A 14,594-nucleotide genomic window follows, 5' to 3' on the forward strand; every position below is an offset into this window, starting at 1 on the left:
CAAACAATATACTGGACGAGATAGATAAAGTATCATAACATATTAACAACTAGGAGGAACTGAATGAAACTGAGGGAGCATATTTTCAGAGCTCTCCTAGTCGTGTGCAGAAAGTTGGAAGTCACAAGGTATGAGATCAGCGTGACTACAGTGCCAAGTGGTGCTGGTTCCACTACACTAACCAGTTGAAGGAACCTATAAAGACAGTGTGTATCAAACAGCGAGCAGGTATTGTGTACCGTGGTGGTGTTATTCATTACAGCATGGCCCATAGACAACATTTCGATGACTTCACATCAGGCAACTGGCAGAAGAGTGAAGTGTGACGAGTTTAGCCCAGAAGTTTGCTATGGCACACAACACTGTTTCACGTGCATGGCGAGCGTACCCCAACAACACTGCTGCTTGAAGGAGAGGAGGTAATCGACCACAGTCACCTACAGAGCACAGCAAGCTGATTACAGCTATATTTTGCAACAGTCAAGAAGTGATCCACATCAAACAGCAGGTACAATTGCAACCACATTTAACACGCCTGCAAGACGCACAACCTCACGCTCCACAATGGCTCTCCAACTACATGGAGGAAGACACTTTTCCCGAAGATCAGTTCGTTGTGTTCCGTTGACACCCGCGCATCGGAAGCACAGTTTGTGATTGTACCAAGAGCACAGAGACTGGACCAACGAGCAGTGGGGTCGCTTACTCTTCTCGGACGAGGGCAGATTTTCTTTGGGTAGCGATTCAGGAAGTACCCTTGCGAGGGGAGAGGTGGGACCTTGTAATGCACCCACGAACATTGTCGAACATGGTACTTTCGGTGATTCAAGTGTTATGGTGCGGGGAGCCATAATGTTGGATTGGCATACTAATCTCCAAATCTTTTGATACGATACACTCACTGGTCAACGTTTTTCTGATACTGCAATCCTTCCCCACGTGCGTCCTTTGATCGATAGCTTCTGCTCAGACTTGTTTTATATGAATGACAATGGACGACTACATCGAACAGCGCCGGTGGAGGAGCTCTTGGAGCGAGAGGATATTCGGCGAATGCGTTGGCCTGTCGTTCCCGACTTAAATTCTATTTAGAGTCTAGATACACCAGTGATCAACCAGCAGTAGTCAACCGCGGCGGTAGAGGAATGGAACGACCTGCCACAAGTATTTCTAACCATCCTTGTCACCTGCGTGGGAGCCCGTTGCAGAGCCTGCACTGCCGTCCATGGTAATCGTGCTTTCTACTAAGAACCATTTCCCCACATTTTGTAATTTCGATGAGACAGTCATAAAGTTTAGTGACCTCAGATTAATTGTTACTTTTGAATAAAAGTGTTATTTCTGTTTGTCCCACTGCGCGATTCCTTCTATTACCTTCGGTACCGTACTGTGACAGTTCTTCCTTAGCAGGGTCTAGGTTTCAACGAGCTATTTTACTTGGCGGCGGCACACTTTCACCCTTAGGTTTTAACACAGGTATATTTTTAGTCATTCGTCTTCCTGTTTGAATCAGTTCACTTCCATCACAAAACAACGTACCTTCTAAAACCTTTGTGTGTTCTTCTTCTACATACTTACCTAAGACAAGTGTATCAATGTGACAAAAATTTCCACATTCTCCAAGGGTGTAGATGAAAGTAACTGAATTTCCAAATTGTTAGGCCAACCACTATAGGCTCACAGTGTTACATGCCATAGAGCCATTTATCTTCGATGTAAAATTGTGAGTTTACGTACTGTTTTAATGTGGTGAACTGTCAAGGCGTCCTTCCTTTGAAGTTACCCTGCTCTTAACTTTTGCTGCTTGTTTGATTTGACAACGTATTTTGCTTCTGATGCTCTTAGAGTACATGCAGATTTCTTTTTGCATCAGTTACAACAACCAATGAAGTTTCTTCCAGGCATTTTCTCAAATGTGATGTTGTTAGTATCTTACAGCACTTTGGGTTTAGCCATTTTACGTGAACATAATTCATATTAACATTCACTTTTGGCATTTTGTATGAAGATTATCCTTATTAACATTCATTTACCAGTTTCTGTCATTCTAGAGCAAAGTGGAGATCATTATCGTTCTTACTAAATACTTTATTTAGCGTATGAACTCAGTTTCAAAAACGACCGTTATATTTCGAAGTTCACCACTTTTGAACATATTTTGTTTACTTGTACGCCACTGATTCGAGTCATATTCATTTTTCACGTGTTAAATCACTTTTGCACTTTTATGCTGTAGCACTGCCTTTGTTTGTTGCGCGATAAATAAGAATTTGGTGTTAAGTGCGAATTTATAAAATAACTTATTCTTCATTCCTTATAAACTTCTCTCGAACATCACCTGTTGAGTACAAAACCAAGGACTAGTTTCCTTCCTCATAGTTTTTAGTTAGTGGCTGCAGATCTTTCATTTCCTTTTGTTATTGTTTCATTTCCTTTTTGTCCCTTTCGTTTCTCTTCGTATAAATTTATTTGATCCTGTCTTCTTTTTTTATCACCTTCCACTACCTTACAAGCAGACACACATAACAATCAATATAAGACGCAGCGTCTCAGATTTTTAGACAATAAGTTCACTAACCAACTAAATATCACTTTTTGATTAGCAAAATAAATAAGTGTGGGAAACGTTGCTATACACTTTGTAAAAGCACCAGTCACATTAGCAAAAACACCAGGGAAGCAGACATCAGCGCTAAGGTTAAGAGATCTGTAACTTTTTTGGCTAAAAGTATGGGAGAACTGTTGAAAAGAATGGACAGCGTTAGGTTATGAGTTGAATATAAACGAAACAAAGACAAAAGTAAACGAGATCAGCTTAAAGCCGAATAGTGACTAATCAACAACCTGAACTGTGGAAGAGATTGCAGAAGAAGTGAAGTAATTCGTACAGTGAATGGCTGCTGCAAAAAAGAGATCAAAACCATATTGATGCAAGTAACGATGTTTTTCCTGAATTTAAAGATTTATATTGATATCAGATATTGCAGCAAATTTTGGATAGAGGTTCTGATTTTTTGTGTTTATGTGGTCAGTGACAAAACACAAGGAGAAGAACCTAAGAATTTTGCATGTAAAGCCACAAAAGCCACAAAACTAGAAAGGTTCAGTTGACGCTTGAAATACGAGATGATAATGTGCCTGCAAGAATAGGTGAGGGAAAATTTCATGGAAATCCCTTATCTGGATGGGTGGAACTAGTGGGATAAATGTCAAGGCTTCCAGGAATAGTTAAACAAGCTCTGTTGAGAAGGTCTAAAGTGATAATTTTCGTCGATAATATTCGTCGTTGGGCGGGAGAGATGGTTTATAAGTTTATTGCGAAGAGAGGATATGTAGAGAGGAAAAAATTCAAGAAGAGAAAGGGTGGTTGCTGGCATCATACAAGTCGGAAGTCTCGTGACTGAGAGGTAAGTTTGTACGTGATGCAATGATTGCTAAATATAGCTTACCCACAGAGACACTACACTGATGAGGTTCTTATGCCACTAAAGAAACAAGACAGAGTGGCTTCTATTCAATTTCAAGTGTAAGGGTAGACTGCCTGTTATTATTCTGATAGCATGGCGTTGAAAAATTCTCAAGATATTGTGAATTATTATTAAAAACGACAAGCATTCAACACTAAAACTCAAATTAGAAATTAAATGTTATGTGATGACAGACATTAGATAACTAAAATAAGTCTTTACACACGAGTACACATATACTATTTCTGTATTTATGTTGAACAACAAACCATTATTTACAGAGATGAATCTTTCTCGTGTTATCAGCCGAGTGGCAGCTTCGTCTTAGAATAACGATTCAGTACTTTGCCTACTAGATATCTTTAGGCGAAGCTGAAGAGTATAAAACTCTTTGAAACGTTGCTTTAAGATGATTCTGTCACTCGCCTTACTGATTTTACTATCAAGATTCACTGGGAAAAACTGCATTTTCAAAATTAACATAATTTTGTAGTGAAATTTTGAACAGCTAAAAGGACCGTAACTTACCTAATGGTTTCTCGCCACCAAACAAGTTGTCCAAATGAATGCTGCCTTTTCCTACATGAAAGCGGACATCCATATTAGTGAATGTCATGTATTCTTTCCCTTGTCGTATTATTCTTTTACCCTGGAGACTGACGTCACCTTTGCAGTTAGCTGAAAGAAAAATGTTTAGTTACGTAACATATATAAGACCCATTTATTCAAGGAAACTATTTAGGAAATTATTTTAAAAAATACCTTATTTTGAACATGAAGTCTCAATATCGGTCCATTTTGCGCATCATTAAAACAAAATACGTGTAGTATGAAAACAATAAATATACTGCTGGCCATTAAAATTGCTACACCACGAAGATGACGTGCTACAGACGCCAAATTTAACCAACAGGAAGAAGATGCTGTGATATGCAAATGACTAGCTTTTCAGAGCATTCACACAAGGCTGGCGCCGGTGGCGACACCTATAACGTGCTGACATGAGGAAAGTTTCCTACCGATTTCTGCGTCGGCCCATGTGGCCATGCGGTTCTAGGCGCTTCAGTCTGGAACCACGTGACCGCTACGTTCGCAGGTTCGAATCCTGCCTCGGGCACGGATGTGTGTGATGTCCTTAGGTTAGTTAGGTTTAAGTAGTCCTAAGTTCTAGGGGGCTGATGACCATAGATGTTAAGTCCCATGGTGCTCAGAGCCATTTGAACCGTTTGAACCTACCGATTTCTCATACACAAACAGCAGTTGACCGGCGTTGCCTAGTGAAACGTTGTTGTGATGCCTCGTGTAAGGAGGAGAAATGCGTACCATCACGTTTCCGACTTTGATAAAGGTCGGATTGTAGCCTATCACGATTGCGGTTTATCTTATCGCGACGTTGCTGCTCGCGTTGGTCGAGATCCAATGACTGTGAATATGGAATCGGAGGGTTCAGGAGGGTAATACGGAACGCCGTGCTGGATCCCAACGGCCTTGTATCACTAGGAGTCGAGATGACAAGCATCTTATCCGCATGGCTGTAACGGATCGTGTAGCGACGTCTCGATCCCAGAGTCAACAGCTGGGGACGTTTGCAAGACAAGAACCATCTGCACGAACAGTTCGACGACCTTTGCAGCAGCATGGACTATCGGCTCAGAGACAATGGCTGCGGTTACCCTTGACGCTGCATCACAAGACAGGAGCGCCTGCGACCGTGTACTCAACGACGAACCTGGGTGCACGAATGGCAAAACGTCATTTTTTCGGATGAATACAGGTTCAGTTTACAGCATCGTGATGGTCGCATGCGTGTTTGGTGACATTGCGGTGAACGCACATTGGAAGCGTGTATTCGTCATCGCCATACTGGCGTATCAACCGGCGTGATGGTATGGGGTGCCATTGGTTACACATCTCGGTCACCTCTTGTTCGCATTGACGGCACTTTGAACAGTGGACGTTACATTTCAGATGTGTTACGACCCGTAGCTCTACCCTTCATTCGATCCCTGCGTAACCCTACATTTCAGCAGGATAATGCACGACCGCATGTTGCAGGTGCTGTACGGGCCTTTCTGGATACAGAAAATGTTCGACTGCTGCCCTGGCCAGCACATTCTCCAGATCTCTCACCAACTGAAAACGTCTGGTCAATGGTGGCCGAGCAACTGGCTCGTCACAATATGCCAGTCACTACTCTTGATGAACTGTGGTATCGTGTTGAAGCTGCGTGGCCAGCTGTACCTGTACATGCCATCCAAGCTCTGTTTGACTCAATACCCAGGCGTTTCAAGGCCGTTATTACGGCCATAGGTGGTTGTCCTGGGTACTCGTTTGTCAGGATCTATGCATCCAAATTGCGTGAAAATTTAATCACATGTCAGTTCTAGTATAATATATTAGTCCAATGAATACCCGTTTATCATCTGCATTTCTTCTTTGTGTAGCAATTTTAATGGTGAGTGGTGTATATAAAAACATCTACAGCTCAGTAAACACTGAGAAAAATGACAAATTTGTAAGGTGGTACTGAATTGTATAAAATTATTTGTCCTCGCTGGACTGGCTAGACATTGCAGACATCTGATTCTACGTTTGGTGAGCATATGCCCAACGAAGACCGTTACTAGAAGACACAAACTCATGACTTCCGCTGTGAGCAGCGGATGGTAGCTGATTTCGTTGGATGCCCCTTAGGTCAACAAACATCTAGCACGTAGACTACATTTAATCTTGAACTATCGAATTCAGATTAATATATCCACACTCCTAGAATTTCACCTAATATCCTCAACCATTTCAGTATCTTTCCACTCAGTTAAAAACGTCCTACTCCTCTACTATGTTACGTATTATTCTTATTTCAATTCCCAGTGCATTGCAAATTGCTAAACAGTCTGATGTTTGAGCACTTTTTCAGTTCCTCTGGTAATATTAGATACCCAGAATTCTTTTGACTTTTGCATTCCTCCACTATTATGGGGACATTTCATAAATCTACTTTGGATTTCAAGCAAGAAGTTAGAAATAAAAACAACGGAGTTGACCAACAGCTATTTTGTATATAGAAATAGTATGTATGTGGACAGACTATCAAAAGAGGTAATGAACATATGACAACCTCATGATCTCAAATTATCTTCTTCTTCTGCTGTAGCGGTCAATCCAAGGATTGGTTTGCAACAGCTACAATGGCAGTTTGTCTCCATTATGTGCGTCTTTCAGCTTTTCTCTTCATTTCTTTATAGGTGTTACATCCCACATCTTTCACGATTTGATTCATGTACCTCAGCCGTGGTCTTCCTCTTGGTCTTTTTCCCTCGACATATCCCTCTATGATTGTGTCAGGAGTCCTTTATGTCTTAACAGATGGCCTGTAAATTGCATTCTTCTTTTAACAATGCAACTCCAGAAGCTTCTCTTCTCACCTGGTCTTTCGAGAAACACTTCGTTTTTGACCTTGTCGATACATTTTATTTTTAGCATGCGTGTATAGCACCACTTTTCAAAATAATTTAGTTTCTGGTCTTCCTCTGTTCCGTGAGTCCATGTTTCACACCCATAGCCACACTTCACACATACGATTTCAAAAAACCTTTCCCTGATTTCGAGGCTGATTCTCTTAGATGTTAAGATGTTTTTTTTCCTGTTAAAAGCAGCCTTTGCTTGAGCAATTCTACTTCTCACTTCTGCCTTGCTCCTTCCATCCCTGGTAATATTACTGCCCAGATAAGTAAATTTATCAACTTGTTGAAGCAGTTCATTGCCTACATGAACTTGGACTTACACTTGATCTTTTTTGTCGCATGCCATTACTTTTGTTTTTGCTTTAATAATTCTCATATTATTAAAAGGATAGATTTAAGTGTCAGGAAGTCGTTTCTGAAAGTATTTGTATGGAGTATAGCCATGTATGGAAGTGAAACATGGACGATAAATAGTTTGGACAAGAAGAGAATAGAAGCTTTCGAAATGGGGTGCTACAGAAAAATGCTGAAGATTAGATGGGTAGATCACATAACTAACGAGGAGGTATTGAATAAAATTGGGGAGGAGTTTGTGGCACAACAGGCCAAGAAGAAGGGACCGGTTGATAGGACACGTTCTGAGGCCTCAAGAGATCACAAATTTAGCATTGGAGGGCAGCGTGGAGGGTAAAAATCGTAGAGGGAGACTAAGAGATGAATAAACTAAGCAGATTCAGAAGGATGTTGGTTGCAGTAAGTACTGGGAGATGAAGAAGCTGCACAGGATAGAGTAGCATGGAGAGCTGAATCAAACCAGTCTGAGGACTGAATACCACAACAAAAACAACCTTATATTCCGTAGGACTACAAGATCTTCTTCACTTTCACCAAGGACAGCTTTATCATCGGCATATCTTATCATATCTATTCGTTGGCCATGAATTACTACATCTGTCTGTGAATTTTCCCTTAATTTCTTCAGCGCCTCTTCAATGTATAGATTAAAGATAACAGAGGGTAGTGCGCAACCTTGTCGGACACCTTTCCGTATCTGCACCTCTTCTTGTTTTGTCCGTCCACAGATAACTGCTGTCTCGTTTTTGTACAGATTCCATATCATTTTTCTATCTTTATAGTCTATTTCTACTTTTTTGAGTACCTCAAACATCTTATCCCATTAAACATTATCAAAGGCTTTCTCTTCATCTACTAAAGCTATGTATGTTGTCAGGTTCTTATCTAGTCGTTTCTCTATTATTAGTTTTAGAGCAAATATTGCTTCTCTGGTTCCTCTATCTTTCCTGAATCCAAACTGGTCTTCGGAGAGTGTAGCTTCGACTTTTTGTTCTATGCGCTTTAGGATAATTGAGGTTACTATTTTAGAGGCGTGAGTAGCTGGGCTGAGCGTCCTATAATATTCACATCTTTTAGCATTTGCCTTCTTTGGAATGGGGATCATAATTTTTTTCTCAAAGTCTGTAGGAATTTGACCCCGCTCAAATTATCACGAATTTAAATTAACGGTATAGTTGAAAAACGAGCCTTTTGAAAAACAGATGTAATGTATCTACATTACAATATGCATAATTTCAGGCAGGTATTCTTCAAAAAGCTTGATTACCCTTTATAAACAAAACAGACGAGAAATAAAGTCATATGGATGTGATTCAATCTCGGTTCACTTTCCAGTCGTTCGCAACGAATTAAAGTTATTGAGTCCTCATGTTGTAAATGTAATTGAATAGCAGTTTCAGCTTTGAAATAAGTGCTTTTTTTACTGTAAAATGAATGGTAGTCACAGAAAAAAGCTATTGGTTTAGTAACATCTGGACAACGACTAGCAACTAGTGTCGACCGTTTCTTACGTACGAACAGTGCGACAGTAATAGATAAATTTTCGTCTGAATATATGTTTATTTAAAAAAATGTAGTGTAACTATGAGAATAAAATATTGCAGTATATTTAATACCTTACAATGTGTAGAACGATTTATGGTCATTACGACCAAATGCCAAAATAAATAAATAAAATCCACATTTTGATATGTCTCTCATAATATTACAAACATTATCAGTGAACGTCAAACATCTTTAGTAATTTACAAGAATAAAAAGAGAAGATACAACACGAAAGTTTGTGGCTAACAGGTATGTTTAGTCAGCTTTATTTATATTTAGTCAGTTTTTTTGTATATGAAACGAATATTGACTACTTTTATAATTTCAGTGAAAAATATTCACAATCTGACAGAGCACTGAAATAATTTTTCTTTGCATTCCACTAGTACCATGAATTAATTAACACTGAGGCAGTACACAGAGAGAAAAACGTGACTGTCGATTTGATGTTTACAGCATCTTATGTATCGCCCGCAGACACAAAAGTACCAACTATGACGACGACACAGTGAACCCACTTATAAGTGAGAGTGGTGATTTTACTTACTGAAGTTGCCCCTCATTGGTCCAGAGCCGTGGATGGGGATGAGCAATATCCGCCCGTGCACCTGGTAGCGAGCGACGATGTACAGGTGCGGCAGGTCGATGCCGAAGTCGAACTTGTCTCTGCGCATGTCTACACTGCAAAGGGAGAAGCATTACCATTAGTGTAACATGTACCAGCCATCTTAGTCGACAGCGGTTGACATTTATAGCTCACTGTATTAGTACCAATGAATGATAAGTAATCTTGCTGTTTTCGTTTTTTGTAACAGGGTTCAGCAAAGATGCTGATATATCCACGTATTTCCTGTGCAACACTCGTTCACTGAAGACGAGAAAACAGTATAATGGCCTGTCCTTGGAGGAACGTGTCCGAAGTTAAAGCGGCACTCACTGTCTGCAGCGCCCCCTTTGAGATCAGTACACTTCCTGCAACATTTAGCCAATCTTTTTCAAATGAACAGCTTCCATGATTACAATAATGGAAGATCGGCAGAACAGCTATCTACAGCTACCTTAATTTCTGCGTTGGACTCAAAATGTTTACCTCGTTGTAGAGAACATTTTTGTCTCTTCTTCCAGTCAGATTTCAGAAAACGTGGTATGATTCTTGGACAAACATTTATCAGAGTTACACTTCCTACAAAAGAATTCCACTCTTTCTTCTGACAAGCATGTCATCAGATGATGAATACATCATGTAACGGCTATTCGACCTTTTCCATTTGTGCACTCAGTCGATTTTTTAAAATCTATAGTTCCATTTTTTGCTCATCCTTGATGTGGATCATCTTCAAGGTAAGTATCGCTACCTATCATTTTAAGCTCACAATACTGTTGTTTATTTGTACAGTATTTTTTTAAAGTAGATGCGCTGATTGTGTATCGTTTAAATGGATAAATGGGAAACCACGCCTTCGTATGATGCTTTACATCCGCCTGCAACAACTCGACTCCAGTGACTGGTGTTTGCACTTTCGCTTCGGAGCCAATATGCTGCCCATGTTAGGTTGAGTCCGACACGCTCATAACTAAAGATCTCACTCCAGAGGTGATGTAGAGGTGAGAACACAGTTTAATAACACACTGCTTGCTGTCAGTAGTAAAAGATCATGACTTACTAGTACTTTGATCTTTCCGGTCGATTTACCAAGTCTGTTTGCTTCTTCCAATAGTCATATTTCTCGTTCTTAACATCAGTAACATCGTCCACACCTACTGGTCCTTGCTGCCCAGAAAATTTTGTACTTCCGTAATATGCTTATGGTTTTCTATTAAATTCCATTTCCTATTCAGTATGTCTGCCATCAATAGTTTGGTTTCGATAATCTTGTCCAATAAAGTATTCATATACTTATAACAGTTGACACTGGATGTCAAAGGAGAAATCTTCGATTACAAGAACGATTATTCAAATCAAAAAAGTCCAGTAAGTATGAGCTCTAAAATGCAAATATTAAGACTTACAAGCACTTGTTCATCTACGCTGCAGTGACAAGAATCTCTTCTAGTGCAAGCTTTTTGCTTTTCATATTTTTAGAGGTGTTACCATAGACCAAAACAAGAAAAAAAGTCCAGGAAACATGGGCTCTAAAGTGCATACTTCATCTTGGCAACAGTGAGACACATATCTTCTACTGAACAAGTGTTCATAACTCTTAACGTATGCACTTTAGAACCGATTTTATCAGACAACTTTTTCTTCTTTTGGTGCATACTACCTCCTCCAAAAAGATGGAAGGCAAAGAGCTTGCAGTGGAAGAGATGTTCACAGTATCGTAGATGAAGAAATGCTCGTAGCTCCTAATCTTAAGTTATGCCTTATAGAGCCCACGTTTACTACACATTTTTGCTTCGAACTATTGTTCTTGTCACATCCCTGAATACTGACCATTGCTCCTGGGATACCCTGTTCATAAAAGTAAAAAGTAAATGATGTCTGAATGTCAATAAAGAATGGCTACCCATTCATCCTCAAGACCCGAAACCAGAGCAGTTAGTGACGTTGGACCCTGAGATATGGAGTGATGTCGACATTCTAACTCTCCCACTGAATTCAGCTCTAGACTCTGGACAGGCCAGTGCATTTCAGCAATGTTATTGTCCAAAACCATGGTCTCGCATGCATAAGCTGCTTTAGGACAGGGACCAAACAATCATCGTCTGCTAAGTGTTCCTCTACTGTACACAGTACACAATGCTATGAAATGTAATCCTTCAGCATTTAGAATTTTTATAAGCGTAGTAACAGGTCCACAGCCTAACCACGAAAAACAGTCACATACTGTAACACCACTCCTTCGATACTCTTGGCACTAGACATAATGGCCGGTAACGCTCCCCAGGCATTTGCCAAATCCAAACACTTCAATCGGATTACCATAGGGTATTGCGTGACTGATCGCTCCAAATTACTTGATTCTAGTCATCCACTGCCCAGGGGCGTTACCGTTTGCAGCCCATCAAGCGGCAATTAGCAATGACTACATAAATTTGCGTTTTGTGAGGAGCTGGTCATTGTGATACCCTGCGCACAGTCATTGTGCTACATGGATGGCTGGTAGCACTTTTGGAACTGGTGAGTGATTCCTTCCGTTGATTTCATGCGGTTTTTCACAACAACCTTGTGCAATGTGGGATGATCCCCGTCCGTCAGTACATGAGCTCTGCCTGGTCTTAGTTTGGTTGTGGTTGTTCCTTCGCGTTCTCACTTCACAAACACCTCACCAACAGGTGACTTGGGCAGCTTTAGAACGGTTGAAAGGATGCGGTGCATCTGTTACTCACACCGCATCCAGTGAGTAGCCCACGACCGATGTCAGTGAACTTTTTTTATCGACCCATTCTGATGTTACTGCTCTTCTATTGAGATGTCCATTATAATTATCCGGGCTGTTATGCCGTGGTCGGTTGATGAACTCTGTGTCAATTCCCAACGTTTCGTCTCCGACTGTGGGAGACATCCTCAAGGGGGTCCGTAGGTCGATGGGAGGTCCAACACACCCACTGGATCGCTACTGACTGCCGCTAAATTCCGTGTCCACGCGCTCCCGCACCGCGGCGTGACGTCACGTGTTGTGAAAACGTCAGCTGTGGACAGCAGCCAATTGCACTGACATTTTCAAAACACGTGACGTCACGCCGCGGTGCGGGAGCGCGCGGACACAGAATTTAGCGGCAGTCAGTAGCGATCCAGTGGGTGTCTTGGACCTTCCATCGAGCTACGGACCCCCTTGAGGATGTCTTCCGCAGTCAGGGACGAAACGTTGAGAATTGACACAGAGTTCATCAACCGACCACGGCATAACAGCCCGGATAATTATAATGGACACGATATTTCCGGCCGTTAAAGTCTACATTTTAGTATCTTCTATTGACAACACTACACTCCCCGTCTCCTTTTATTCTGGCAGGATCGCCTCTCGTGACCTTTAATGGTCAGTTCCACATTAAACAGGGTTGTCCTGGTACCTTTGATCACATAGTGTAGGTGGCCTTGCATGGAAGAGAACTGGAAGGAAAAGCCTACGACACTTACCTCATGCGGTTGATGGTGAAGTCGCTGCAGCCATAGGCACGCACGTTGGTCGCCGTGATGCGCAGCGTGGGGCCGCCCGTCGCAATGATCTCCTTCAGCTCCAGTGGCTCGATGGACGGCACGTGGAACTCAGGAATGCCTGCGTAAAATAGGCAAAGGATTTACATCTGTAGAATCTCTGGGAACCGAGAAATACCCATCCACGACTACCATAATATTTTTTTGAAACACTTTCTAGAGATAGATACGTTTGGACGAGGGAACGGGTGGAGCTCAGGACAGCCAAATCTTTTAAATAAGGTGGATTCTCCAGCAGTTCACACTTGAAATGATACATTTTCCCCATTGTTACAGCACCTTTTTGCGGATATGAAGTGATCCTGATAAATATTTTTGTTTTTATCAAATCTGATCTGTTATCAAGAGTTTTTCATTCATTTGGTTTAGAGGGCGTTTGCTCCACGTTCCTAGTCTTGATAAAATGCGAATAACTTGAAATTTGTTTGAAAATAAATCAACAATTCGAATTAACCAAGAAGAGAAGTTGTTTGTACAGGGTGAGTATTCCCTTCAAATGCCTTTTGAAATAGGAAAAGTATTAGTAAGGCTTCTTCACCCACAGTAATAACCACGTCTTGCTCTTTAAATAACAAGTGTTCTTGTCATCCTAACAGGATACAGGCTTAAGTTATGTTTTTCTGACACTACTGAGCGGTTTTCACGTCAGCACAGCAACTCTCGTTGCGAAGATTCAATATAATGTATCAAAATTTTGGTGCTTGTGTTGTGCATTTAGCGGGTTGAATGGCCTACGCCCCTGGATGTTTCTCCCATTCTTAGTGGAAATATGCTTTGCAGAAATTAGAGACAATTGATAAATTGCGTGCTATCCCTGACAGAATAGCAGTAAAATAAGATGGAATTTAATACGTACGCAAATCAGTTGTTGAATCGTTATTAACGAGTAAATATTTTGGCTGAACAATGACTTTTAGAAAAGAATTGCTTCACGTGATATTGATTAACGCCGATTTTTTTTAAAAAGAGATCTACGGACAGTATTTATATGCGGGTATGTTTTCGAGGAGACGTTAATCATTTCGTCTGATATTAGTACTGTTAAAAAGCTTCAACGGACGAGGCTTTGCGTCATAACAACGCATTAGAAATAACAGTGTTATAACGTAGGTGCAGAAGCAACAGTGCCGACTGTTGTGAAGCTAAGAAGTGTGCTGCATATTATTTGCATTTGTTCCTAGTCTTAATTTTGTGAAATTATCTACTGGTTGGAACAAGGGATATATTATGTACCAAACATTACATTAATGGTTCAAAATGGTTCAAATGGCTCTGAGCACTATGGGACTCAACTGCTGAGGTCATTAGTCCCCTAGAACTAAGAACTAGGTAAACCTAACTAACCTAAGGACGTCACAAACATCCATGCTCGAGGCAGGATTCGAACCTGCGACCGTAGCGGTCTTGCGGTTCCAGACTGCAGCGCCTTTAACTGCACGGCCACTTCGACCGGCTTACATTAATGAATAAAGTAAGTAGTTCTCATCATTATTTTAAACGAATTCACCAAATCAAGAACTAATATACTCTCATCATAGTTCCATTTCGAAAAGAAAATCCAAATTGATGTTATCTCAGTAAATATGAAATTACATCTGTCATAAT

General features: G+C 40.8%; 1 protein-coding gene across 1 annotated transcript in view; it reads right to left on the bottom strand.

Annotated features, from left to right (window-relative positions):
* Nucleotides 1-14,594, bottom strand: part of LOC124595857 (protein takeout) — a 71,324-nt gene that overhangs the window by 6,699 nt on the left and 50,031 nt on the right. The window contains exons 3-5 of the mRNA XM_047134765.1: nucleotides 12,912-13,050; nucleotides 9,378-9,511; nucleotides 3,996-4,145 (exon numbers count right to left, since the gene is read on the bottom strand). Of these exons, the coding sequence (XP_046990721.1) occupies nucleotides 3,996-4,145; nucleotides 9,378-9,511; nucleotides 12,912-13,050 (423 nt within the window). The remainder of the gene's footprint in view (nucleotides 1-3,995; nucleotides 4,146-9,377; nucleotides 9,512-12,911; nucleotides 13,051-14,594) is intronic.

Source organism: Schistocerca americana, chromosome 2, assembly GCF_021461395.2.
Source record: "Schistocerca americana isolate TAMUIC-IGC-003095 chromosome 2, iqSchAmer2.1, whole genome shotgun sequence".
NCBI classification, from domain to species: domain Eukaryota; kingdom Metazoa; phylum Arthropoda; class Insecta; order Orthoptera; family Acrididae; genus Schistocerca; species Schistocerca americana.